Source organism: Gorilla gorilla, chromosome 2 (assembly GCF_029281585.2).
Source record: "Gorilla gorilla gorilla isolate KB3781 chromosome 2, NHGRI_mGorGor1-v2.1_pri, whole genome shotgun sequence".
NCBI classification, from domain to species: domain Eukaryota; kingdom Metazoa; phylum Chordata; class Mammalia; order Primates; family Hominidae; genus Gorilla; species Gorilla gorilla.
The window spans coordinates 53,184,803-53,209,343 of NC_086017.1; the positions used below are offsets into that span (position 1 = coordinate 53,184,803).

Below are 24,541 nucleotides of genomic sequence, written 5' to 3' on the forward strand. Positions count from 1 at the left end.
CCTGGCCATTGTTCCGTGTCCCTGGTGCTTCCTCCTCCCCCGTCCTCCATCCTCCTTGGGCGCCCTGCCCGCTTTGTCCCGCCAGCCGCCTCAGCCCCGACTCGCCGGGGTCAGAAAGCCGCCAGGACACCCTCCAGCAGCCCGCGCGCCGGCCGCAGGTGCGCGCCGCCCCGCCCTGCCCTTCCCGCGGCCCCGCCCCAGCGCTGACGTCACAGTGACGCGCAGCCCGCGCAGGCGCAGCTACCCGGCACCCCCTCCCCGCGGCCGGCAGCCCGCTCGGTATTATGATTAGCGCTGGGTGCGGGGTTTCGGCGGCCGGGAGGGAGTTGTCGGCGCCGCGGCCGCTGCGGACGGACGCTCGCCTGCCGGCTGAGGTAGGGGCGAGCGCGGAGCGCGGCGGGGCGCGGCGGCCGTAGGCAGGGGTGCGGGGCCGGCCTCCGCCGCCTCAGTAGCCTCCGCTGTTGCCGGGCTGGGCGCCCGGGCCGGGGCGCTCGCCGCAGGCGGAAAGTAAGTTGCGCTCTCGGCGCCGGCCGCAGCGCGCGGCCCGGGAGGACGCGGGGCCCGGGCTGCGGCGGCCCGGACCCCGCGGCGCGGCCTGGCGGCGGGGCGGCGGCGGGGCCCGGCGGGAGCCGTCACTGCGGCGGCGGCCGCGGTCGCCTAGAGGCCCTGCCCTTGCGGCCGCGGCGGGATTGCGGCACCTCGGAAGGCGCCCGCATCCCCGCGCCCCGCCCCGGAGCGGGCCGAGTGCGGCGCCCGCGGGGCCCCGCGCCCTGGGCGCTTGGTAGGGTGTGTGTTCTTTGAATGCGTTTTCCCCTTTCAGAAGACTGTAGAAATCCGGCCTCAGCAAAAGGGTTCCGTGGTCAAACTGCTTTACAATAGAGTGGGGATGTTGTCTGTAGAGAAAGGGCAAAGGGGTAAGGAAAGAGGAGCAGTGCCATTCCCGAGGGAGAGCTAGAATTTTTGCGGACTGGGAGACTGGGAAATCTACGTTCTTTTCCATAGTCATCGCCTGTTGATTTCTTTCTGGTCCATTTTACAGGGACCTTCCTGCCTTTTACTTGGACTTGGGTTGCAGGAAAGTGGCAGCCTTTTATCTTCGGGGTTCTTGGAGCTGTGCTATTTGTAACTGTTGGATCGCATACAATCCAGTAGCTTCATAGGGAGTTTCAGGCTTTGGGGAGAATTTAGCAGTGGAGTTCCTAAATCTATAGAGGTCTGAGGATATGGGACCTTTCAAACTGTCATGTTACTTTCCACCCCCCTTCCCTTTAATTATGTGCATTCTCAAAGTCTTAGGAACCGTGGTAAAGTTGACTTAATGCCTTAAACATTTTGTCAGGTTTTAAGGTGAAGTATGGCTTGCAAGTGTTGGACATCCTGTTGAATCTCCACCAAGTTCCTATCGAACATGAAATGCCTGAGTTTGGGCTCCTTGTATGGGATTGGAGCACTATGTCCCAAACCAGTCTTTAACTTACCAGAATATATATAGCAGTGTACTTTAAAGCCCGGGTTGTCAAGGCTTATGTAATCAGTTTGTTAATTTATAATCTCGTTACATTGCTTTCCAGATTTATAAAATAATTCCCTTAAGGAAATCTGTCCTCAACGTCTGCTTAAATATTTCTCTTGGAATTGGATTCTTGAAGAGGAATGTACTGTACAAGTGATGATTAAAGCATACTAATTAGACAAGTTTCTTTTTTTAAAGAACACCAAATACCAAATTTTTAATCTGATTGTCTGTGTAATTGTCCTTGAGAGAACAGGTGGACATTCCCATTTTACAGAACTAGAAATGAGAGAAATACATGACATCTCCAAGGTCACATATTGAAGCAGTGTAGAAAGTCAGGTGCACAGTGCTAACTTTTTATAATACTCTCATCCTGAAGGCTTTTCAGGCAGGAAACTTTCAGTGCCACCTTTCAATTTTTTTTAAAATTTGTATAATTAGTTTTTAATTGTTCATTTTGTGCACAAAAATTACTCTCACCGTATTTTTTAATAATTCTGAGTATTTTTTTCTGTTTTATTGCAGTAAGATCCATTAGTCTAAAACATGCTAGAACTCAGAAGTTGTACTAATTTTATTTTTCTAGACCAGAAGTATAGATTGGGTCTTTATGGTTTAGATTTAATCACATAATCCTAAAAGAAAGGCTTTTAAATGTCCTTATTAAAATTGAAGGGCTTTCATGATATTTTTACTGGTCACAGGAAATACTGTTCATCTGAACTTCACTGTGAGTACTTCCCTCATATAGAAAGTGAAACCAAATAGAAAAATATTTATTTCTGGAGATACTGAGCAGCCATGGTTCTAAGCACTGGTATAAATAAGACATGATTTCTTCCCTGTAGCAGCTTGTCTAATCCTAAGAGCTCTTTACACTGCCCAAGAAGAAAAGGGTACAAATGAACTTTCCATAGGCCAGAATCTTAGGAATTAAAAACGTAGATGAGAAACTCTAGACTTAATGTAACTGCATCCCAGCTGTTTGCTTAAAGATAGAGTGTTTATAACTAAGATGCTTTAGTAAGAAAACTGTTATTCAGAATTTAGGTATTTCCCAGTGTGTATCTATGTGCAGGTAAACTTAGAACAACTTAGGTGGAAAAATTGAGTGGATCCTAGCAGTTCTGAAGATAAACTTAACCTTTGATCATTTATTCATGGAAGGTTTGTGTGTCTCTTTTGGTGGCCCTAGGGTAGAGGGAGGGCAGCAGTAGAAAAGTGAATAAAAACCATTTCCTGACTGTAGGTTCTTAGAAGCTACTGGGGAACACCAAGGTAAACAGTAACAGTACGAACAGATGAACTGTGGTGAGGCATAGGGAAAACCCTACAGAAGCACAAGGATGGCGGCAGTGAACAACCTGACATGGAAATGCTTCACAGAGGAGGTGATGGTTAAACTGGTCTTGAAGAATAGGAAGAATTCCCAGGCAGAGAAAAAGGGAAAAGGCTCAGGGGGTTCAGGGAGGGTGAGAAGACAAGGTCAAGTGGTGGGTGGGAGAAGAACATAGATCCAAGTGGCTGAAAGGGAGTTGAGAAGGCTGAGACAATGCAACTGTTCTTTCCTTAAAGCCTTTGAAAAGGAAGGAGAGAAATGGGGCAGTTGCTTTGGGGGATGGAGGAGAAGGTTTTTGGTGAGGTGTTTGTTTTGTTTTGTTTTAACTTTGGGAAGAGCTGGTATAAAATTCCTCAGATTTAATGGCCTCACGAGTGAGCACTGGAACTGTGTTGTCTGCTGTGGATAATCCAGAGCTATGTCATTGATCCTCATCTGCTTTTCTGCACATTTGCTTTGGGTTGTGGCTCTGTGTCTCATGGGAAACCGTTTCTTGCTGGTGGTAGGGAAGGAACCTGTCTAAAGAGGATTCCTGCTTTGCCCTCCCTGAACATTTATTTCTCTGCTGTCACTTCCAGAGCCTCCTGAGAGTCTGCTTTGGCATCCCCAGCATTTGGCCTCTGCTCAGGTAGGCTCTTCCATGGCAAATCAGGCCTCTTTCCCTTTCCTTTTGCTATTATGCCCCCTAGTCTGCTGCCATGTGGCTACTCAAAAGTTACTTCAGACTCAGAGATCATTAGTTGTTCATCTAACATGTTTTAAGTTTTGGAGTATCTTCAGGCGCAAAGCAAGATTAGGTCTATCTGCACATCTAAACACATACCCTCTTGACTAATATTTGCCTGGACCGTTTAATGTAGGTTATGACAAAAATGCTCCAGGAACCTGGATTACACAACATAACGGTGGTCAAATCGCAGCCTCACTGGGCCTCAATTTCTTAGTTGTTGACATGCAGTTATCTCTCTTAAACCCATAATACTGTCAGCTCTTTGAAGGCAGAGACTAATTCTTTGATCTCTACATTATCAGACCCAAGTAATGCCGGGTACATAGTCTGTACCAAGAAGTGTCTTGGTGAAGAAGGTAAAAAAATCTAATCTTTAATTTGTTGATTTTTTCAGCTTGTTATGGAAACCACACCCTTTCTAATAAAGCTGGGTTGGATTTGAATTGTTTTTCAATCATACAATTTTAGAACTAGAAGCAAATCCTCTACTCTCTGCTAGCATGTTGTAGATGTTCCTGTCCTGAAAGTCCAGTCTGAGAGAATGGCATCACCAGCTACCGCTAGAGTCATTCTGGATTTCTCCCTTTGCTTAGCCTCCTGCGCATTGAGTTCTTGGATTCTACTTCCAAAATGTGTCTCCTCCACAACATCCTTATCATCACTGCCCATATACCAGCTGCCCTCATTTTTAAGTCTTTAAGTAATTTACCTGGAGACATTTTCAGTTGTCTGCTTACCTGTCTTCTAGCTCTGTTCTCGCCCTTTCAGTCTGATCTTCACTTTGCTGCCAGAGTAGTTTGTTAAACCATCATCTCTGATTGCCATTCTCCTGCTCAGGATTTTTCTTGAGCTCTTTTTTTTGGCTCTTTATGCTAGCCTTCATTTATTCATTTAATAAAATATATCTGTATATTTTGAGTAGATGCTATACTTGGCAGACCCTGGGATAAAGAACTAAATAAAATGAACATGATCCTTATGTGAACTGAGCCTGTCATTTAGTTTAGTGGGGGACACAGATTATTAACCACACAGTCACACAAATTATATGACCTCACATTTGTGATAAGGGTCATAATGGCAAAGGACACAGTGCTGTGAGTGAGTATAGGGAGCTGTATGTGCAGGGAGTTGGGGAGGGCAAGGGGATGGTCAGGAAGTCATCCTTTAAGCTGGGCCCTAGAGCATGGGTAAGGGCTAGCCTAGACCTAAGAAGTAGAAATTGATGAATTATATGGAATACATGCCTGACCTTGTCCCCTACGCTCTGCATATATTGTTGTCTGAGTCACACTAAACTTCCTTGGGCCTCTTTCCTGAAAAATCTCTTCCTTACCGTTGCCAGTTTCAGTTCTTAGCTCAAACACACAAAATTTATTTCTCCAGAATGCTGTCTGTGGCATTCTCCAAGGCAGATTTAGGAGAAAAGAACACCTCTTTTTGCGTATCTGTTCCCGTAAGAGACTGTGAATAAGTTGAGACAGAGACCTTCCTAGTATCCAGTACAGGTGTTTAGGGGCCAGTTTGTTGGGCCAATAGAGGATGAAGTTACTGATAAGAAAATGAGATGGAGAACTATATATACAACCCCTTTCAAATACTGTAATCTCATGGGAGGGAGGCCAGTTCTAAAGTTAGGGGGATAAAATCCTTAGGTGATTTGTATTCTACTCACACCCTGCTAATATGTATTATCCCATTTAGCTTTCACAATAACTGTCCAAGGTGGTGATTATCTTTATTTTATCAAGACATGCCTTTTCATAGAAGTTAACTTGTTGGGCTGTAGATCCTGTGGTACTCTTTCCACTGTGCTGTCATGCCACTCTGCATATGTGCTTAATAAATGAATTCTGATCATTCCTGAAGTGTACCTCTATGGTGAAGATAATAAGAAAAGTTAACTATGTGGTACTTTAAAATGTGGAATCTTAGGACTGTTATCCTAGCTCCTCCTCTGATGTTCCCTCGCCCCCAGGCAACTCTTAACTGGGTGTAGGACCTGGACAAAGTGAGTTTTTAACCTCATTGGCTTGGCCCTGCTTTTTCATTTGTAAAATGGGTATCACTCTTAAGGAATTAAATGATATAATGTAAAAAGTGCAGTACATACATAGATTCCTAGAAATTAAAATCTGTTTTCTCATTTTGAGACCTGCATTCAAACAAAACTGGAATTCTAATGGCCAACTGAGGCAGCAAAAGACATTTTGAAAATTAGAAATAAGACAAAAATCCATGGTTTTGCTTTACTCGTTTCTGTATAAACCTGTTTAGGTTACTAATAGATTTTTAGTAGTATGTATATGGGTGATAATGAGAGAGATCTATTAAGCCACAACAAAAATGTAGTGTTTTATGGAACTTTGTAGTGAACAATGAACTTTTAAAATTTGTTTGAATTCTCTAATAAGCTTATTTCTGTGTTGCTTTCATGTTAATATGTAAAGGATTTTCCTCTTTCATTGAGGCTCTTTGATGAGAAGCTTTTCCTGTGCATTTTTTATTCTTTAATGACACTTTGACTAAACTTAAGTATAATTCAAAGACAGATATGTGGTGAATTAGTTAGTATGGCAAATTTTCCATTTGTTTTGTCCAGCACGGTTGCTTAAATGATGAGCCAGTAGGTATTCTTCAGAATCAGCTGTAGGTATTCTTCAGAATCAGCTGCCTCTCTTAAAATTTATCTGACTTCCACACCCAAATCATCACTTCACCTAAACTGGTGTTCTTTCCTAAGCCAGCCAGCTGTAGGCACTCTTACTTTGTTTCTTGTTTACCCCACTTTCAGGAATGGTGTTCCTCTACTCCTGTTGAAGGATAAGCCCTGGTCTGTGGGCTGCCCCTGTCCTTGGTGAGCCTGCCTTCTATAGTGTCCTCTATTCTTCCTCTGACATGCCTCACCTAGGCTCACTTGTGTAATTATTTCTCTTTTTATATGTGGATACTATTTTCTTTTCTTTTCTTTTTTTAAGTACTGGGATACATGTACAGAATGTGCAGGTTTGTTACATAGATATAGCATGTGCCATGGTGGTTTGCTGCACTGTAGGTCCTGTTTTCCTAAATCACTTTTAAGATTTGAATGGACAGGGACTGTGTTGTGTCCTGTACAGTTAAGGCTCAAATTATTTGTTAATGAAAATGACTTAGTGTTTCTGTTATTCAGACTGAAGCAGTTGCATACCTTTCTTTTCTTTTTCTTTTTCTTTTTCTTTTTTTTTTTTTTTTTGAGACAGGCTCTTGCTTTGTCTCCCAGGATGGAGTGCAGTGGCTGATCTCGGCTCACTACAGCATAGACTCTTGAGCTCCGGTGATCAGCCTGTCTCAGCTTCCCAAAGTGCTGGTGTTACATACAGGTGTGAGCCACCACATTGGGCTGCATACCCTCTTTCTCAGAGGAAGTAAATATTTCATTGAATATGCCTTGTTTATTAACATTACATAAATAGGCATTAGATAGTATAGTACGCAGTGTATTTTCAGAAAAATTGGTGTATTTCATAGATCTCTTAATGGAAAAGTAAATGGAATGAATAATTATGTACAGAAAGTCAAAAATTGAGTAGTCTCTGCCTTTCCTCGAGTATGAAAGCAGCACATATGCACTGTCAAAAATTTTAAAAGAACAGAAAAGCATAAAGAGAAAAAATATCCTGTAATCTTACTAATTTAACATTTTAAGTTTTTAAAATATATACATTCATACAGATTATATGCTTTTTATGAAAGATTGGGACAGGCCAGGTATAGTGGCTCACGCCTTGTAATCCCAGCACTTCGGGAGGACAAGGCAGGTGAATCACTTGAGGTCAGGAGGTCGAGACCAGCCTAGCCAATATGGCAAAACCCCATCTCTACTAAAAAAAAAAAAATTAAAATTAGCTGGGTGTGGTGGCATGTTCCTGTAATCCCAGCTACTTGGGAGGCTGAGGCAGGAGAATTGTTTGAACCTGGGAGGTTGAGGTTGCACTGAGCCAAGATCGTGCCACTGCACTCCAGCCTGTGTGACAGAGTGAGGCTCTGTCTCAAGAAAAAAAAAAAGATTGGAATTATATGTTGTGAAGTTTGGTATATACAATTTTTTTTAAACTTAACATTATGTTGTGAGACTTTCCCCATGAAATTTAATAGCCTCAAAATATGATAGCATACTGTTAACGTTGGGTATATTGTTTTATTTAACCATCTCCTTATTGTAGACCTTTAGATTATTTGATTTTCTTTTGCAAGTATAAATATCACTGAACATTGTTTAATATAAATATTTGTCCTCACCTTTCTTTGAGACATGAATCTAGTAGTAAGATTATTGTCAAGGATATTAATTATTTTAAGGCTCTTGAGACAGATTGAGTATCTCTTGTCTAAAATGCCTAGCATCAGAAGTGTTTTGAATTTTGTCAGATTTTGTAACATTTGCAATATACATAATGATGGGACCCAAGTCTAAACATGAAATTAATTTCTGTTTCATTTATACCTATACATATATGCTAAAGGTAATTTTATACCCCATTTTTAATAATTTTATGCATGAAACAAAGTTATTACTGCATTTCCTCTCAAAAACTAATAGAAACTGTGATTGGTCACATGAGGGTTTTTTTTTACTTGTGGTGTCTTTTTGGCACTGAAAGTTTCAGATTTTGGAGCATTTTGGATTTCATATTTTCACCTTAGGGATGCTCAACCTGTACACATATTGCCAAATTGTTTTTCAGAAAGGTAGCTTGCTTGCAGTCCCACCAGTGTAAGAGAATTCCTGGAATGAGCCTGTCTTTGAGTCAAAGTCAGTGAAATGTTAGGTGCCAGTATTTTGGTTTATTGATTAGTTTTTTGTTTTTTTTTTCCCGTTTCATGATTCTTTTTTTGACCGTTTTTTAATGATCACTTTTATCAAAATATTAGGAGGAATAAAAAGATGGTAGGGAGTAAAGTGAGTTTTGACAGTGTTAATAAAAGCTTTAGATCAGAGGAGATTTAGATTATTAAAATTCTCCATAACTTAATATTCTGTTTTCCTGGACACAATAAGTAATTATGGGTTGGCTTTATTTATTTTGGAGTAATTTCTGTACACCCAGCTTTTGTTTAAGTCATTACTTATTATGTGAACACTTAATGCTGGAGTTGTCACCATACTAATTTTTAAGTCCTACTTACACGTAGGCAGAAATGATGACATGCTTAGCATTTTTCATCACTTTAACAAGAGGCAGAATCTGTTTAGGAATTTCATCTGTGTTGCTGGTCCAGGTCTTGTGGCTTGGATGTTAATCTCTTCCTCTCTACAAATACTAAGTACTGTACATCAGTTAATGATTTGCCTAACTCCTGAATACATTCAGATTCCTTGATATATGTTGGACTGCAGCTTGTTTTACTTAGAGCAAGTAAAGATTACTTAAACTAGTACTTCAAGGATTCTGCATTGGCAACCAAATCATTGCCTCAAGAAACTGGAACAGGCTTCTCACCATGACATTCCTAGTCCCCTCAGCGGCCCCTAGCCCATCAAATTGATGAAAACGAAGAACATACTTTAGTAAGCAGCTACCTTGTCTTGGAAAATGCTTTCTTAGAGACTTAGGAGTACAAATTGCCGGAAAGAACATTTCTAATAATAAATGACTTTAATCTGTTAATTTGTAGATCCCATCTTGATTCCATCCAGTGATTGCAGACTGGTAACTGCATAACCACATAGTAATACAACCAATCCAGTGAAAAACTCTGAATTCTTCTACAACTTAGGGCCTATTGACCTGTTTATGGTTCTTATCTTTGGTTTATAGCTTATATTAATAACTCCTAGGAGGAGGCATGCTGTCCTTAAAAAGTGAAATATTGTTTACTTTTTTTTTGTTTTGAGACTGAGTCTCGCTCTTTTGCTCAGGCTGGAGTGCAGTGGTGTGATCTCTGCTCACTGCAACCTCTACCTCCTGTGGTCAAGCGATTCTCCTGCCTCAGCCTTCCGAGTAGCTGGGACTACAGGCCCATGCCACCACGCCCAGCTAATTTTTGTATTTTTAATAGAGATGGGGTTTCAACATGTTGGCCAGGCTGGTCTCAAACTCCTGACCTCAAGTAATCTATCCGCTTCGGCCTCCCAAAATGCTGGAATTACAGGTGTGAGCCACCACGCCTGGCCAAAATATTATTTACTTTGAATAAAGAAAACAGCAGTGGTGACTGCATCATAGGGTTGTGTTTATTTTGCTTGACTTAAAGGTTATTCCTGGAAGACTTAGTTTACTGTCTTCCTTTCAGCCTATACCATTTTTAAAATTTTAGCAGTAAAATCAGGTTGGTAATATCATTGAGAGAGTGTTAGTTCTTTACTTAAGTTGGTTTTTCTATAGATGTACAATTTGGTCTACTATTTCTCAGGAGGAAGGATTACAGTTTTCATTTCTTGGTATTTGTAAAATATACCAGATAATTTATATGTGTAAGAAGCTTAAATGCAGTTTTAGTGTAGCTTTGCAAAAACTCAACTTTTAGTTGTTTGTATTAGATGGATATACTGGCATATATATATATATATATATATATATTTAAGCATTTAATATGTTTGAGAGGAATATTGGTCATCTGATTTTGGAGGAAAACTTATATTCTAAATAAAATGTTTATTATAAATAAGTTATAGAAGTAGTACAATTTTTGTGCACAGCCCTTTTTGTTCAACTCCTCTACTTTCTCATGCCATGGATTGGTTCACAGTGGTATCCAGGCAGAGCTGCCTTTGTTGAGCATACTGTTTTGTCCCTACCTCTCTCTAAGAGGTGTGAGGAAGAGGCATTTGTTTGATGTACAGATGAGACTGCAATGGTGATGATGTTGATGAAAACCTAAAAGTGAGTTTTAACAAGAATAACAGGGTGAATTCCAAATTGATAGTAGGTTTAACAGAAGCTGATTCTACAACTGTTTTCAGCAGCTTGCAAAATGTGTGTAGGGCCACCCACACTTCCTTCCTCTTCTCCAGCCACACCCACATGCTTCAGTTGCTTCTGCTGTCTTCAGTAGGAGAACATCAGTATATTCTTGCAGCACATAACAGTACTTGTTTCTCAGACACAAGTTTTTATATTATGAGCACTCTTGGCAAGTTGGCCTATTTCACTTAGGTCCAGCCAAGTTATATGCCTGTGCTAAATAAAAAGGTTGCTTTAGAATGGCCTATCTAGTGGTTGCTGTGTAAAAACATGTTATCTTAGCTGTATAGTCATTTAAAATATTGATCTAGAAGAACTTAATGCATGGGAAAATGTTCAGTTTATAAAATAGAGGAAAAAGTAGTTATCAAACTTCATGTCGAAAATCTTAGCTTTGTAAAGAACTGTTAAGTATAGAGGATGTACACTCGGACCTGATGAGAAGTCATTATAGATGAGCGTATAGGTGATTTTTACTTTCTTTTTTGTGCTTTTATGCATTTTCTAAACTTTCTAAAGTGAAAGTCTTGTATTAACTTTTCCAGCTTGTTTTTTGGAGAGAAGTATTGTGAAAATAGTTACAAATCTCTTTTTACCCTGCCATCCCCCCAAGCCCGTAAGTATTATCCCCATTTTATTTTTTAAAATTGTGTCTGGCCGTATATTATGAATAGAAAATAATTTGAAAGAATCTATACCAAAATGTAAAGAGATGTTATCATAAAGGGTGGGATAATGGATTTTTTTTTTCAAAATTCCCCCGCCCTTTTTTACTAGTCTGTATGTTCTAATTGTATTTTTCTCCTGAACTAAACAGATTTTTCTTTCATAATTGTTTTTGAGATTTTCTGTAAGAATATATTTGATGTGAAAAAATGTAAAGGAGTATTAAGTCCTTTTTGAAAAGCTAAATTTGATAGAAAATTATATTAATATCATTTTAAAAACAAATACTTATATTTTGTGAGATATTTTATTGAAAAACCCCCAGTCTTTGATGCCTAACTGGAGACATTATTTCCTATATCTTACAGCACTGATTTTCAATTTAATTTAGGAAACTGAACAGCAGTTCAGTTTCTGAACTGGTCTATCTTATGAAAGCAAAAGAGAGATAATAGTTTGGTGAATTCATTCTCTTAAAGTAGGGTCAGCAACTGAAAGAATTTCTGCTTGGATGGTGGGAACGTCATCTTTGTAACAATGATGGTGGTGGTGGTAGCTGGTATTTACAGAATGCTTACTCTGTGCCAGGCACTATTCTAAACACTTTACCTATATTAAGTCGTTTGATCCTCACCATATCTTATGAGATTGTTTTCTTATTACTAACATTTTCTAATAAAGAAACTGACCATACAGAGAGGTGAAGGTAACTTGCTGAGTTCCTTTGGCTAGTGATTGGTGAGCTGGGATTCAAATGCAGTTGTTGGTCTTTAGAACCAGTACTTATCACTGTACTACCGCACTGCTTTGCCACAGAGACTAGGGATGAAACAGGGGCTGCTGGAAAAAGAGAAGCAGGCAAGGATAGTGGAAGGAGCTACTATATCCGTCTTGGAGCTGAAGAACCAGTCAGGTAGGCATCCCAGGGTTCATCTGTCACTAGATATGGACCTGTGCCCATGGCTTTGCCAGCCCTGTGTGTGCTGCAGAACTGTTGCTCCACATTCCCTCATTCCTGGCAGGACACTTGCTTTCATATCCAGAGGTCAACCACCTTTCCTCCTCCTTTCACCTGTCCTATCTTGTTTCCTCCATTCCCTTGCACTCCTTTTCTCCCAAGTGCATTTGAACTTTACCTGGACACCTCTCACCATTAGTGTATAGTGTAAATTATCATGTTGGCATAATGTGAATGTTTAGGCCTCTCTGTTATTCATGTAATAGTTTATTTTCATGGGAAGACCTGCAAGGCTACCTCGGTCAGTATTCCCTCATTGTGTCATGAAGTTTGGATATAAGTGATTTGCTCACATTCCTTTTGTTTGTGGTGATAGTTTCTTTGTTACTATCAAGTGCCAGGCCTCTGATGATGAAGGTGCTTTTTGTGATCCCTGATGCTGGCATCATAAGTGATTTCCACTTGCCTTCTAGAGGACAGTGTGTTGTAAAGCTTGCCGTCCTTGGCTGCTGTAGCGTGAGTGTTTCATGAGCCTGTAGGGGCTCCTAGAGACTGGGTGATTTTGGTGCCAGGCTGAGCATGATTGGAGCTAGAGACTGCTGCTTCTCAGGCAAGTTAAGCCTCATTGTACCTACTATGCAGTTTCATGGGGAGGATTCAGTGAAATGTGAGTTCGGGGCCTGTTGCAGGAGGCATTTAAAAAATGGCAATTGTACTGTTGTTCATTATTATTATTATTATTATTTTTGAGATGGAGTCTCGCTTTGTCACCCAGGTTGGAGTGCAATGGCGCCATCTCGGCTCATTGCAACCTCCGCCTCCTGGGTTCAAGCAAGTCTCCTGCCTCAGTCTCCTGAGTAGCTGGGGTTACAGGCGCCCGCCTCCACGCCTGGCTAATTTTTGTATTTTTAGTAGAGACGGGGTTTCACCATGTTGGTCAGGCAAGTCTTGAGCTCCTGACCTCATGATCCACCTGTCTCGGCCTCCCAAAGTGCTGGGATTACAGGCGTGAGCCACCGCACCCGGCCTTGTTCATTATTATTTCTTCATTCCAGTGGAATAATTTTTCTGACCTGTCTACCTGGAACAATCTCTGTTCACTCTGAAATCCCTGTTTATTAAATGTCACTTAAAGGAGTTGTAATTCACAGAAGGCAGAAGGATAATAGGAGGAGACTGGGTTACTAAAGACAAATTTTACTATTTTTATACATGTGTCTAGATCCAGCCTTAGAGTATATACTTTGACTTTAAGCAAAATTCAAACAAATAGAACTAAACCTGTATCTTTTTCTTTATTTTCTTTTAGGAAAAAGAAGCAACTAACAAAACACTGTGATAATAAGGATTACTCAGTATGCAGTTTGCAGGGTATGTCTTGGAGACAGTACAAATTCACCTTTACTTTATATAAGCCACATCTTAACATTGGGCATTGATGTTCAGAATGACTTTTGGGAGCTGCAAGATCCTCAGAGATCAAAAAAAATGATTTAGTTACTTTGTACTCTAACTCAAAATGTACTTAATAGTAGGATTAGACAGTAGACTAGTGTTTAAAAAGCTGTTCACTAACAAGGATATTTTTCGTCTAAACTTTCAATTAATCGTTGTGTCCTGTTCTTAGCTATACAATTTAATTGTGGTTTCATAGACTATGGCAAAGGGGTGCTCATATAAAAAGTAAATTATTTGGTAGTGATTGTTTCACTATAGGGTACTCATTGTGAAGATATCAATTAGATTATTTCTATTTAATCTATAGCTTGCTATAGATTAAAAATCATTTCACCGTGCCCTCTTGCTGGCAAAGGTTTGGGAAGAGAAACATTAAGGTTTAGTAGTACTTATCTCTAGGTGTCTGAGGCTCTGAAAAAAAGCTTTTTCATTTATTTTTGTAATAAAACCTTTTATTTTCAAAAATCAGATTCATTTATAAAATCTGATTTATATGTCACTTTCCAGGAACACATCTAAACTAAAATGATAGATGAAAAGAACAAAGTTATATAACTTGGGGGCAGCCTGAAGGAATGTGTTTTGAAAGCTAAAGTGGCATTTGCAAGCTTATGCAATAGAAACAGACTTGGGTGGAATTTTAAGCATAATTATTGCCCTTGTAATTAATTGAAGTTAAATATTTAAAGATAGTTTCCTGCCCCCCCCCCGAGCTTTTATATTTGAAAATTAAATATACCCAAATTAAAATTTCTTTTGGGGAACTGCTGTCCAAATAAAGCAAGGTCTTTCAAGTTGGATTTTCCTGTTAATCCTGTCATTAAAGTTATTAGTTCAGATGACAGGGATAATATACATATGGAAGAAATTTGCTTCCCCCCCACACACCTAGGCATTGTATCAGTTTCTTATTTAAAAATCTTAACAGTTTAAAAATCTTAATAGCAGGATTAATAGTTTTGGTTCTGAAATCAGTTTGCAGACACAGCGTAGCATAGTGTTTTAAAGCACGGACTTTGGTGTCAGACAGCCGTGGGTTTCAGTCCCAGCTCTTTTACACACTGGCCATTTGGCCTAGGCCAGGTTACTGTGCCTCAAAAGGGGGTTAATAATTCCTGTCTCTGAGGGGAATTGTGAGGATTGAATGAGGATAATGTGAAGTATTTGGTATGTGACTGGTGTGTAATACTCATTCAGTAAATGGTAGTGCTATTTATTATTACAATAGTTACTAAAATGCAAAAAATATATTAGTAAACATTAACATTGACTTTTTGAACTTATAATTTAACATACATAATTTTTTGAGGGGGTTCTAGGTATGCAATTCAGATCATTTCTGAAGTGGTATAAATATAAAAGTGACTTTATGCTTCTTTTATAGTTGGTATTTTAACTCTTAAAATAATATTATCCTAAATGGGGCATTGATTAGAGTGGCCAAATGTTTATAAAGAATGTGGGCTTTGAAATGTATTAATTAGGTGTGAATCCTAGCTTTTGTAGTTAATGTCACTTGTACCTAGAGCAGCCTATTGCCTTAGCTATAAAAATGAGACCAGTGCTGACTGGCCAGGCACGGTGGCTCCAGCCTGTAATCCTTGTACTTTGGGAGGCCAAGGCAGGAGGATTGCATGAGGCCAGGGGTTCAAGACCAGCCTGAGCAACATAGCAAGACCCTGTCTCTAATAAAAATAAATAACAGTTTTTAAAAATTAAAAAAAAACTTACCTATTATATGTCAAATTTCGTTTTTTTGGGATATTTTTATCTAAGTGGACTCAATAATTAATGCTCTTAATATGTAACTGAAAATGTGAAACTGTATATTGAGAGCATTAGAAAAAGCTTCGTCAAAGGGATAGATACTAATGGGAGAGAGCTAGCCTTAGGAGGTTGCTATATTCCTTGTTGGATTTTGTTACTCAGTTCTATTAAATGTTGGTCAGAACAAAAGTGAGGGTTCAGCCTGTGAGATATAAAGTTGCATCTTGTTTAATTTTATACACGTTTGTTTTTCTGAGTCAGTGTCATTTATAAATAGGAACCTATTTCTATTCATTTATTGTAAAAGTTGAAATTTTTAAGTACAGTACGAAATGTGGTTCTTAAAAACCAAATGATCTTTAAGACTTAAATCATCTGTAAGAATGCATGCCTGTTTACCCTTGGAATATAATCACGTTATGCTGGGTTGTGATTGACAGTTGGAAAACAATCATTAAAAATCAGCATAACTGCTGAGTACCAGTAAATTAACAAATATTTACTAAGTACCTACTACCTTATACCTAGAATCCCCTCAAAAAATTTATATAAATTCAATTATAAGTTTAAAAAGTCAGTGTTAATATGTTTACTGATATGTTAAGCACCTACTATGTGCCAGGTGCTTATCCTAAACAGTAGTGATGCAAGAGCAAACAATTACTTTCTAAACATTTTGGAAAAAGTTGCATTTCAAAATTTAATAAGACAGTTTTGATTATATGCTATTCGTAAGCACTGTTGTAGGTGTTGGGGGAAAGTAGAAGAAAAAAAATAGAACCTTAGAATAGAAAATCCCTGAGAACCTGCTACTGTCAGGATAGAGGAGATGGTATACCCAAATACCTGTAAAATAAGACCACATAGAATAGAGGTGTCCCAGGGTGCTCTGGGGATATTGAGGAGAGAAGGTAATTCCAGCTGGGAGAGTTAGAGAAACCTTCACAGAATGGATTTTTTTTTTTTTTTTTTTTTTTTTTTGCACTTAAAGGAAGTGGTGTTGGTCTTGGGGAAACTGAAAAGTTGTTGGGTTTCTGTGCAAATGTTTATTCTTTGTGTTTTCCGTTGTCAACTGTTGCGTTATTTTTTAAGACACTAAAATTCCTTTTAGAAAATGTTTGTTTTTTAAACATGCTTATCAAACTTGCCAGTTTTCTTATTACTAACATCACCAAAAAATTGCTTGCAATGAACTAATTTTTTTTTCAGTTTGCAAAAATTTGATATGGTATTTAAATTCAGCCTTTGTAATATAAAGTCTAAATATAAAAATAGGTTTTATTAATGACCCTGACTCATTTTATATCTCAATTTATTTTCTTCAAGTTTCTCTTAAAATGAAAAAAACAAAAAATGAAGTGATTTTAAAGTTTGTGAAGAAAAGTCGCAGAAACTTAATTTTGTTTCTCTTATTTTGTAGATATCCATGACGACATTGAAAATGAATTTTTTGTGTTCACCAGATATTCTTATATGAGAAGATCTATTTTAAACAGTCTAAATATTTTTTCTTCTGTTGGACCAGCATGGCAGGATTTAAGCGAGGGTATGATGGAAAGATTGCTGGATTATATGATCTGGATAAAACCTTGGGTCGAGGCCATTTTGCCGTGGTTAAACTTGCCAGGCATGTCTTTACGGGTGAAAAGGTGGCAGTAAAAGTTATTGACAAGACAAAACTGGACACTCTAGCTACTGGTCATCTTTTCCAGGAAGTGAGATGCATGAAACTAGTGCAGCATCCTAACATCGTCCGCCTTTATGAAGTTATTGACACCCAAACCAAACTATATCTTATTCTAGAACTTGGGGATGGAGGAGATATGTTTGATTATATAATGAAACATGAGGAGGGTCTTAATGAAGACTTGGCCAAGAAGTATTTTGCTCAGATAGTTCATGCTATATCTTATTGCCATAAACTCCATGTGGTTCACAGAGACTTAAAACCAGAGAATGTAGTCTTCTTTGAAAAACAAGGTCTTGTAAAGTTGACAGACTTTGGGTTCAGCAACAAATTTCAACCAGGGAAGAAGCTCACTACAAGCTGTGGATCTCTTGCATATTCTGCTCCAGAAATTCTGCTTGGTGATGAGTATGATGCACCTGCAGTAGGTAGGTAACCTTGGTCCAGTATTTGGCCACTTGAATTCTGCCAGCTAGAGTTGGTCAGATCGGTTGTTTATCTAAAAATGATTTCTAGAGAATTTCCGTTAAATTGGCCTTAACTAGCAAATTGGGTTTCATAAATGCCATATATGCCTAAAGCTGGCATTTCGTTTATTTCAACCTTTAGATGGCAAATGTCTAAAGTATATTTGTGAGTACAAAGGAAAATGAGTAAGTTATTTAAAGTAATCTCTTTTCTGTTCATTGTCATTTTTTTCTTAAGGTCTGAATGCTTTTCCTCAGATTTTTCTTTTAGTGGCTCTCTTTAGCCATCTCCTCTCTGTGCATATCGTCTAACAATCATTGGAGACCCATATTGGAAAGGTACTGTGAATATTACAGTGCAATATAAAGAATTTGGGTATTAGAATCATTTATTAACTGTGAACTTGAACAAGTGCTTGACCTCTCTGCTTCATTTTTTATCCATAATATAATATTGAATCAGGTACAGGTGTAGCACTCCCATATTATCTTGTTTACTTTTCACAGCGACCTGTGGGGTTGTTATTGTCTATCTCATTGTTCAGAATAGGAAACTGACATACAGAGGCTTTCTGTATGGTGGATTCTGGAATTGTGGTACCTTTGGCATTCCTAACTACCTTCTTTCCCTCTCCACACACTTTGTGCTCTTTCACTTGTCAAGATTTATCTATTTGTGGTGAAAGTATTTACTGCCTTTCAGTTTGTGTCAACTTTGTCTCCTTGGGATTGTATTTGTTTTGAAGATCATGTAGGAATTTGTTCTTAATTTTTTTAAAGGATTTGTTGATCCGAAGGTGCAGTCAGCTTTTTAATTTGTTAATCTTGGAAAAAATACATGCACATGATGTCAGATTCATATGTATGAGTATTCTGCTTGCATTTGTGGTAATTTGAAATGCAGGTTAAAGGATTAATGACAAAGGTGCACTTAACATTGAAGAGTGTTGATGTTATATTGAATACTCTGTACACCAAGACACTGATTTTCATGTTACGACTATCATGTTCTGGAAAAGAAAGGGTTAATGAGCAGTTTCTGCCTACTACAGATAACTAGACTTCACTGAAGTCTTTCATTAGAATATCTGAGTGGAGATTTTTGATTAATGGAGCCATTCTAATCAGACAGTGAAGCCAGGAATTTCCAGAAGAGGAAACACAAATGTCTACCCAAGAAAAAATCTTCAACCTCATTACTGCAGATTTAATAAGAGTATCTTATTAAAAATAAAGTACTCTTTAAATCTATTAAAAATAAGATACTCTTTCATACTTTTCACATTGGGAAAAACTAAAGTCAGACAAAACTAAGTGTTGGTAAGACCATAGAATATCAGGAACTCTTATTTAGAAGACAATTTGGCAATATCTGGTAAAGTTAAAGATGTACACATCTGTTAACCTAGCAGTTCTCTCCTACGTATGCACCTCAGAGTAGTTCTCACTTATGCATACAAGAGATTTTCAAAGAACGTTTTTAACAGCATTGTTGAATGTACAGCAGGGGAATAATTCGTTCAGTATTCATATTCTGTATATGGTGAAAATTAAACATTTTGCCAACATGATTGGATCTCACAAGCATACTTTTTAAGAGAAAGCAAATTGATGAAGAGTACATATAACATTTATATACAATTTTTTTTTTTTTTTTTTGAGACAGAGTCTCGTTCTGTCACCCAGGCTGGAGTGCAGTGGTGCCATCTCGGCTCTCTGCAAGCCCCGCCTCCCGGGTTCACACCATTCTCCTGCCTCAGCCTCCCGAGTAGCTGGGACTACCGGCCCCCTGCCACCACGCCCAGCTAATTTTTTTTTTATTTTTAGTAGAGACGGGGTTTCACCGTGTTAACCAGGATGGTCTTGATCTCCTGACCTCGTGATCCACCCGCCTCAGCCTCCCAAAGTGCTGGGATTACAGGCATGAGCCACCGCCCCCAGCCAACATTTATATACAATTTTAAAACATACAAAGCAGTGTTATATATTGTTTAGGAGTACATGCACATGTAGTACATGTAGTAAACTCTGAAGAATGCATGAGAGCAAGATAGGTTACTTCTGAGGGGCAGGCATATCTGTAGGCTTTCAGCTGTATTGGTGATGTTTATTTTTGAAGTTGGGTGGTGGGTACACAGGAGTTCATTGTAATGTTCCTTTTTCTTCCCCCCTTATGTCTTAAATATTGCATAATAAAACTTTTAAAAAGCTATTAAAAAAGGAAAAGAAAACCACTTGGGAAGATGTTCACCAGTCTGATAAATGATTACCGTGTGTTGGTGAGGTAGGCTTGGGTGGAGTTCATAGGTAACTTTTTCATTTTCATTATTTATAGTTATTTCAATTTATATTATGTGAAGTGTGATTGACGTAAATATAGAATTGCTGTTTTTAAAAAAAGGACAGGTGTCTTTCTGTTAATCTACTATTAGTTTATCATGCCAAAATTAGTCAGTGATTTTTCACAAATGTTTAGTAAAATGAGCATACACAAATATTAAAATCTGTCATTATATTGTGAGATGTTACTAAATAAAAAAACTTTGGTTCTTTTTTTGAATAAGTGTTTTATAGTGTACTGGTCGTCAGCATTGAGACTTAGCTGAGGAATTGTCTATTTTATTATTATTTTCAAAAGATCAGATTTGATTTTATCAACTATGCTTTTTGTTTTAGATGTCATTTTTTTTTTCTTTCATCTTTATTCTTTCTAGGATCTTTGAGGTTTCCTATTTTTTAATAGCATCATGTATCAAAAGCTTATTTCTGTGTGTCTTGATTTCTAACAAATGGTTTATTAATGCTATTTAGAAGACAATTTGGCAATATCTGATGTGTACATCTTTAATGCTATATGATGCCCTCTCCCACAATCCCTGATGACATCCTAGGGGTTTCACTCTGCAGTTGTCCTTGCTAAAATTTGTCTTTGGTTTCTTACTTAACCGAAAAGTTATTTAGAAAGGTGTTCCTTTTTAAAGATTCCAAATGGATAGATTTATTTTTCTCTTTAGTTGTCTGGTTTTTAACTTCTGATTTTAGTACATTGAAGTTAATTTATGCCCAATTGATTTCTGCTTCGGATACTATTTTTAGATTTTCTTTGTGGCTTGATACATGGTAATTCATACCATGGTGACTGTTCTTTATGTGATTAAAATATTTGTATACTTGGAGTTTTTATACATACTTAAGATTATGCATTATGCACCTTGTTCCTTTGTACCCTTACATGTTTTTATTCTGACCTGTCATTTTCTGAGAGAATAATGCTAGTCTTCTGTTCTCATCTGTGAATTTTATAATTTAACCATTTTTTGCTTTATACATGGTATTGTCAAGCTATAATTGACAATAAAGATATTAAAAGTTTCTAATATATTTTACATGATGAATTATACCTTTTATCAATACGAAAGTATACTCCTTGATACATATTGCCTTAAATTCTGTTTTGTCATTGCTTTAGATTTATCCCTTTTAAACAAAGGCATACTTCATTTTATTGTGCATAACTTTATTGCACATCTCAGATCTTGCGGTTTTTTTGTTTATTTACAAATTGAAGGTTGCCACAACCCTTCATCAAGCAAGTTTCTTGGCACCATTTTTGCAACAGCATATGCTCACACCATGCCTCTCTGTCACATTTTGGTAATTCTCAAAATATTTTAAACTTTGTCATTTATTTTTTATGGTGATCTGTGATCAGTGATCTTTAATGTTACTATTGTAGTTGTTTTGGGGTGCCAGACACAGCACCCAGATAAGACAGCAAACTTAACCAATAAATGTTGTATGTGTTCTGACTGTTTTACCTATCAGCCATTCCCCCATCTCTCTCTCTCTCTCTCTGTCTCTCTCTCTCTCTCTCTTTTCTTGGGCTTCCCTATTCTCTGAGATACAACAATATTGAAATTAGGCCAATTAATTACAGTGGCCTCTTAAGTGTTCAAGTGAAAGGAAGACAGGTACATCTCTCACTTTAAGTCAAATGCTGGAAATGATTAAGCTTAGCGAGCAAGACATAGTGAGGCAAGATAGACTGAAAGCTAGGCTTCTTGCACCTAATAGCCAAGTTATGAATGCAAAAGAAAAGTTCTTGAAGGAAATTAAAAGTGCCACTCCAGTGAACACACGAATGGTAAGAAAGTGAAACAGCCTTATTGTTGATATGAAGAAAGTTTTAGTGGTGTGGGTAAAAGATCTAACTAGCCACAATATTCCCTTAAGCCAAAGCCTAATCCAGAGCAAGGCCCTAACTCTCTTCAGTTCTCTGAGGGCTACGAGAGGGGAGGAAGCTGCAGAGGAAAGGTTTGAAACTAGCAGAGTTCGATTCATGAGGTTTAAGGAAAGAAGCCATCTCCATAACATAAAAGTACAAGATGAAACAGCAAGTGCTAATGGAGAAGCGGCAGCAAGTTAGCCAGAAGATCTAGCTAAGATAATTGATGAAGCTGGCTCCACTGAACAACAGATTTTTGATGTAACTAAAACAGCCTTCTATTGGAAGAAGATCCCATGTAGGACTTTCATAGCTAGAGAGGAGAAGTCAATGCCTGGTTTCAAAGCCTCGAAAGGCAGGCTGACACTCTTGTTATGGGTAAATGCAGCTGGTCACTTAAAGTTGAAGCCATGCTCATTGACCGTTCAGAAAATCCTAGGGCCATTAAGAATTAAGCCAAATATACTCTACCTGTGCTCTATAAATGGAACAACAAAGCCTGAATGACAACACATCTGTTTACAGCATAGTTTACTGAATTTCTTAAGCCCACCATTTGAGACCTACTACTAAGAAAAAAAGATTCCTTTTAAAATACTGCCACTCATGGACAATGCTCCTGGTCACCCAAGAGCTCTGATGGAGATGTACAAGGAAATTGATGTTGTTTTCATGCAGATAACACAGCATCCATTCTGCAGCCTGTGGATCAAGGAGTAATTTTGACTTCCAAGTCTTTACTATTTAAGAAATGTATCTTGTAAGGCTATGGCTGCCATTGGTAGTAATTCCTCCGATCCATCTAGGCAAAGTAAGTTGAAAACCTGGAAAGGATGCACCATTAAGTACATTTGTGACTCATGGAAGGAGGTCAGAATATCAGCATTAAGAGGAGTTTGGAAGAAGTTGATTCCAGCCCTCATGGATGACTTTGAGGGGTTCACAGTTTGTGGAGGAAATAACTGCATATGTGGTGGAAATAGGAAGAGAAATAGAAAGGGAGCCTGAAGATATGATTGAATTGCTGCAGTCTCTTGATAAAACTTGAATGGATGAGGAGTGGCTTCTTGTGGATGAGCAAAGAAAGTGTTTTTTTTGGTTGTTGTTTTTTTATCTTAATTTTTTTAAATCCATGAATGCAGGTGAAGAAAGTGGTTTCTTGAGATGGATTCTATTAGTGAAGATGTTAATATTGTTGAAATGACAACAAAGGATTTAGACTATTATGTAAACTTACATAGTAAGTTTGATAAAGCAGTGGCAGGGTTTGAGAGAATTGACTTCAGTTTTGAAAGAGGTTCTACAATTCTACGGTAGGTAAAATCTGTCAGACAGTGTTGCATGCCAGAGATAAATTTTTCATGAAAGGAAGAATCAAATGATCCAGCAAACTTCATTCTTGTCTTATTTTAAGAAATAGCCACAGCCATGCCAACCTTCAGCAACCACCACCCTGATTAGTAAGCAGCCATCAACATCAAGGCAGGAACTTCCACCAGCAAAAAGATTATGCCTTGACTCATTGAAGGCTCATTTTTTAGAAATAAGGTTTTGTTTTTTTTTTATTCTTTGAGATAGGGACTCTCTGTAGCCCAGGCTGGAGTGTAGTGGCATGATCATAATTCGTTGCAGACTTGAACTCCTGGGCTCAAGCAATCCTCACACTTCAGCCTCCTGAGTAATTGGGACTACAGGCGTGCACCACCACATCCGGCTAATTTTTAAAGTTTTGTAAAGATAGAGTCTTACTATGTTGCCTGGGCTGGTCTTGATAAAGTTTTTTTTGTTGTTTGTTTGTTTTTTTAATTTTTTGCCCGTGACTCAGCCCCGGGAGATTCTGAGAAAATGTGCCCCTCGTAAAGTATTTTTAAATTAAGGTATGTACATTATCTTTTATAGACATAATGCTGTTGCACATTTAATAGACTACGGTATAGTATAAACATAACTTTTTATGCACTGGGAAACAAAAAAATTTGTGTGTCTTGCTGTATTGCAACATTCGCTTTATTTCAGTGGTCTGGAACCGAACCCACAGTATCACTGAGGTATGCCTGTGTATAGCTGTATTTCGTGTCTAATCTATGAATCAGTCTTTGAATAGGTGGATTTAATTTATTTATATTTATTATTACTGGAGTGTTTGGACTTGTCCTGTCTTATTTTGTGGTTTTCATTTGCCTTATTATTTATTACCTTTTCCCATATTTTGTTAAATTATTCAAGCTTTCTTTGCTCTTTCCTCAGTAGTGGTTTGCACGATGTGTAATCTGTTTCTCTGTCTGTTGGTGTCCACCTTTAATGTCTAGAGTCAGACAGTATCTACATTATTTCTCCTACCCTACAAATAAGAATCAGTTTGTTTTTACTTCTTTTTTGGTTAATAACATTCTTATTTGCTTGTGTTTGTCTGTAATAAATACTTACTTTTTACTTAATTTTATGAATTTCTTGGCCTCCCTGTCCCTTTTTTGGATTATTTTTATTGTGCTTTGTTTTGTTTGAAACGCTTTCAGAGAGGATTTGCGAAAAATTCAAGTCCTTATGTGTCTAAAATGTCTTCACATTTTAATGATAATTTGGCTGGATATAGAAATATATATTCAAAATCATTTTTCTCCCAACTTTGAAGGTACGTTTTTCACAGATACTTGTCTGTCATCTTTTTGCTTTTAAAGTTGTCGGTGAGAAGTCTGATGCAAGACTAATTTTCTTTGTAGAACTACATTTCATTGATTCGGTGGAGCATATTTTGTTTTTTTTATTTTAACAGTTCCGAAA

At 38.2% G+C, this 24,541-nt stretch overlaps 1 protein-coding gene across 6 annotated transcripts in view; it reads left to right on the forward strand.

Annotated features, from left to right (window-relative positions):
* The first annotated feature begins 238 nt into the window (after positions 1–238).
* The window catches only part of SNRK (SNF related kinase), a 64,645-nt gene continuing 40,342 nt past the window's right edge, over positions 239–24,541 (forward strand). The window contains exons 1-4 of one of the 6 annotated variants that reach the window (XM_055381407.2): positions 239–374; positions 3,434–3,483; positions 13,466–13,527; positions 16,802–16,927. In XM_055381407.2, the coding sequence (XP_055237382.1) occupies positions 285–374; positions 3,434–3,483; positions 13,466–13,527; positions 16,802–16,927 (328 nt within the window). In that variant the 5' untranslated portion in view covers positions 239–284. Of the gene's footprint in view, positions 375–3,433; positions 3,484–13,465; positions 13,528–16,801; positions 17,497–24,541 lie in introns of all 6 variants that reach the window. The other 5 variants (XM_004033946.5, XM_055381408.2, XM_004033947.4 and 2 more) reach the window with 5 other exon arrangements.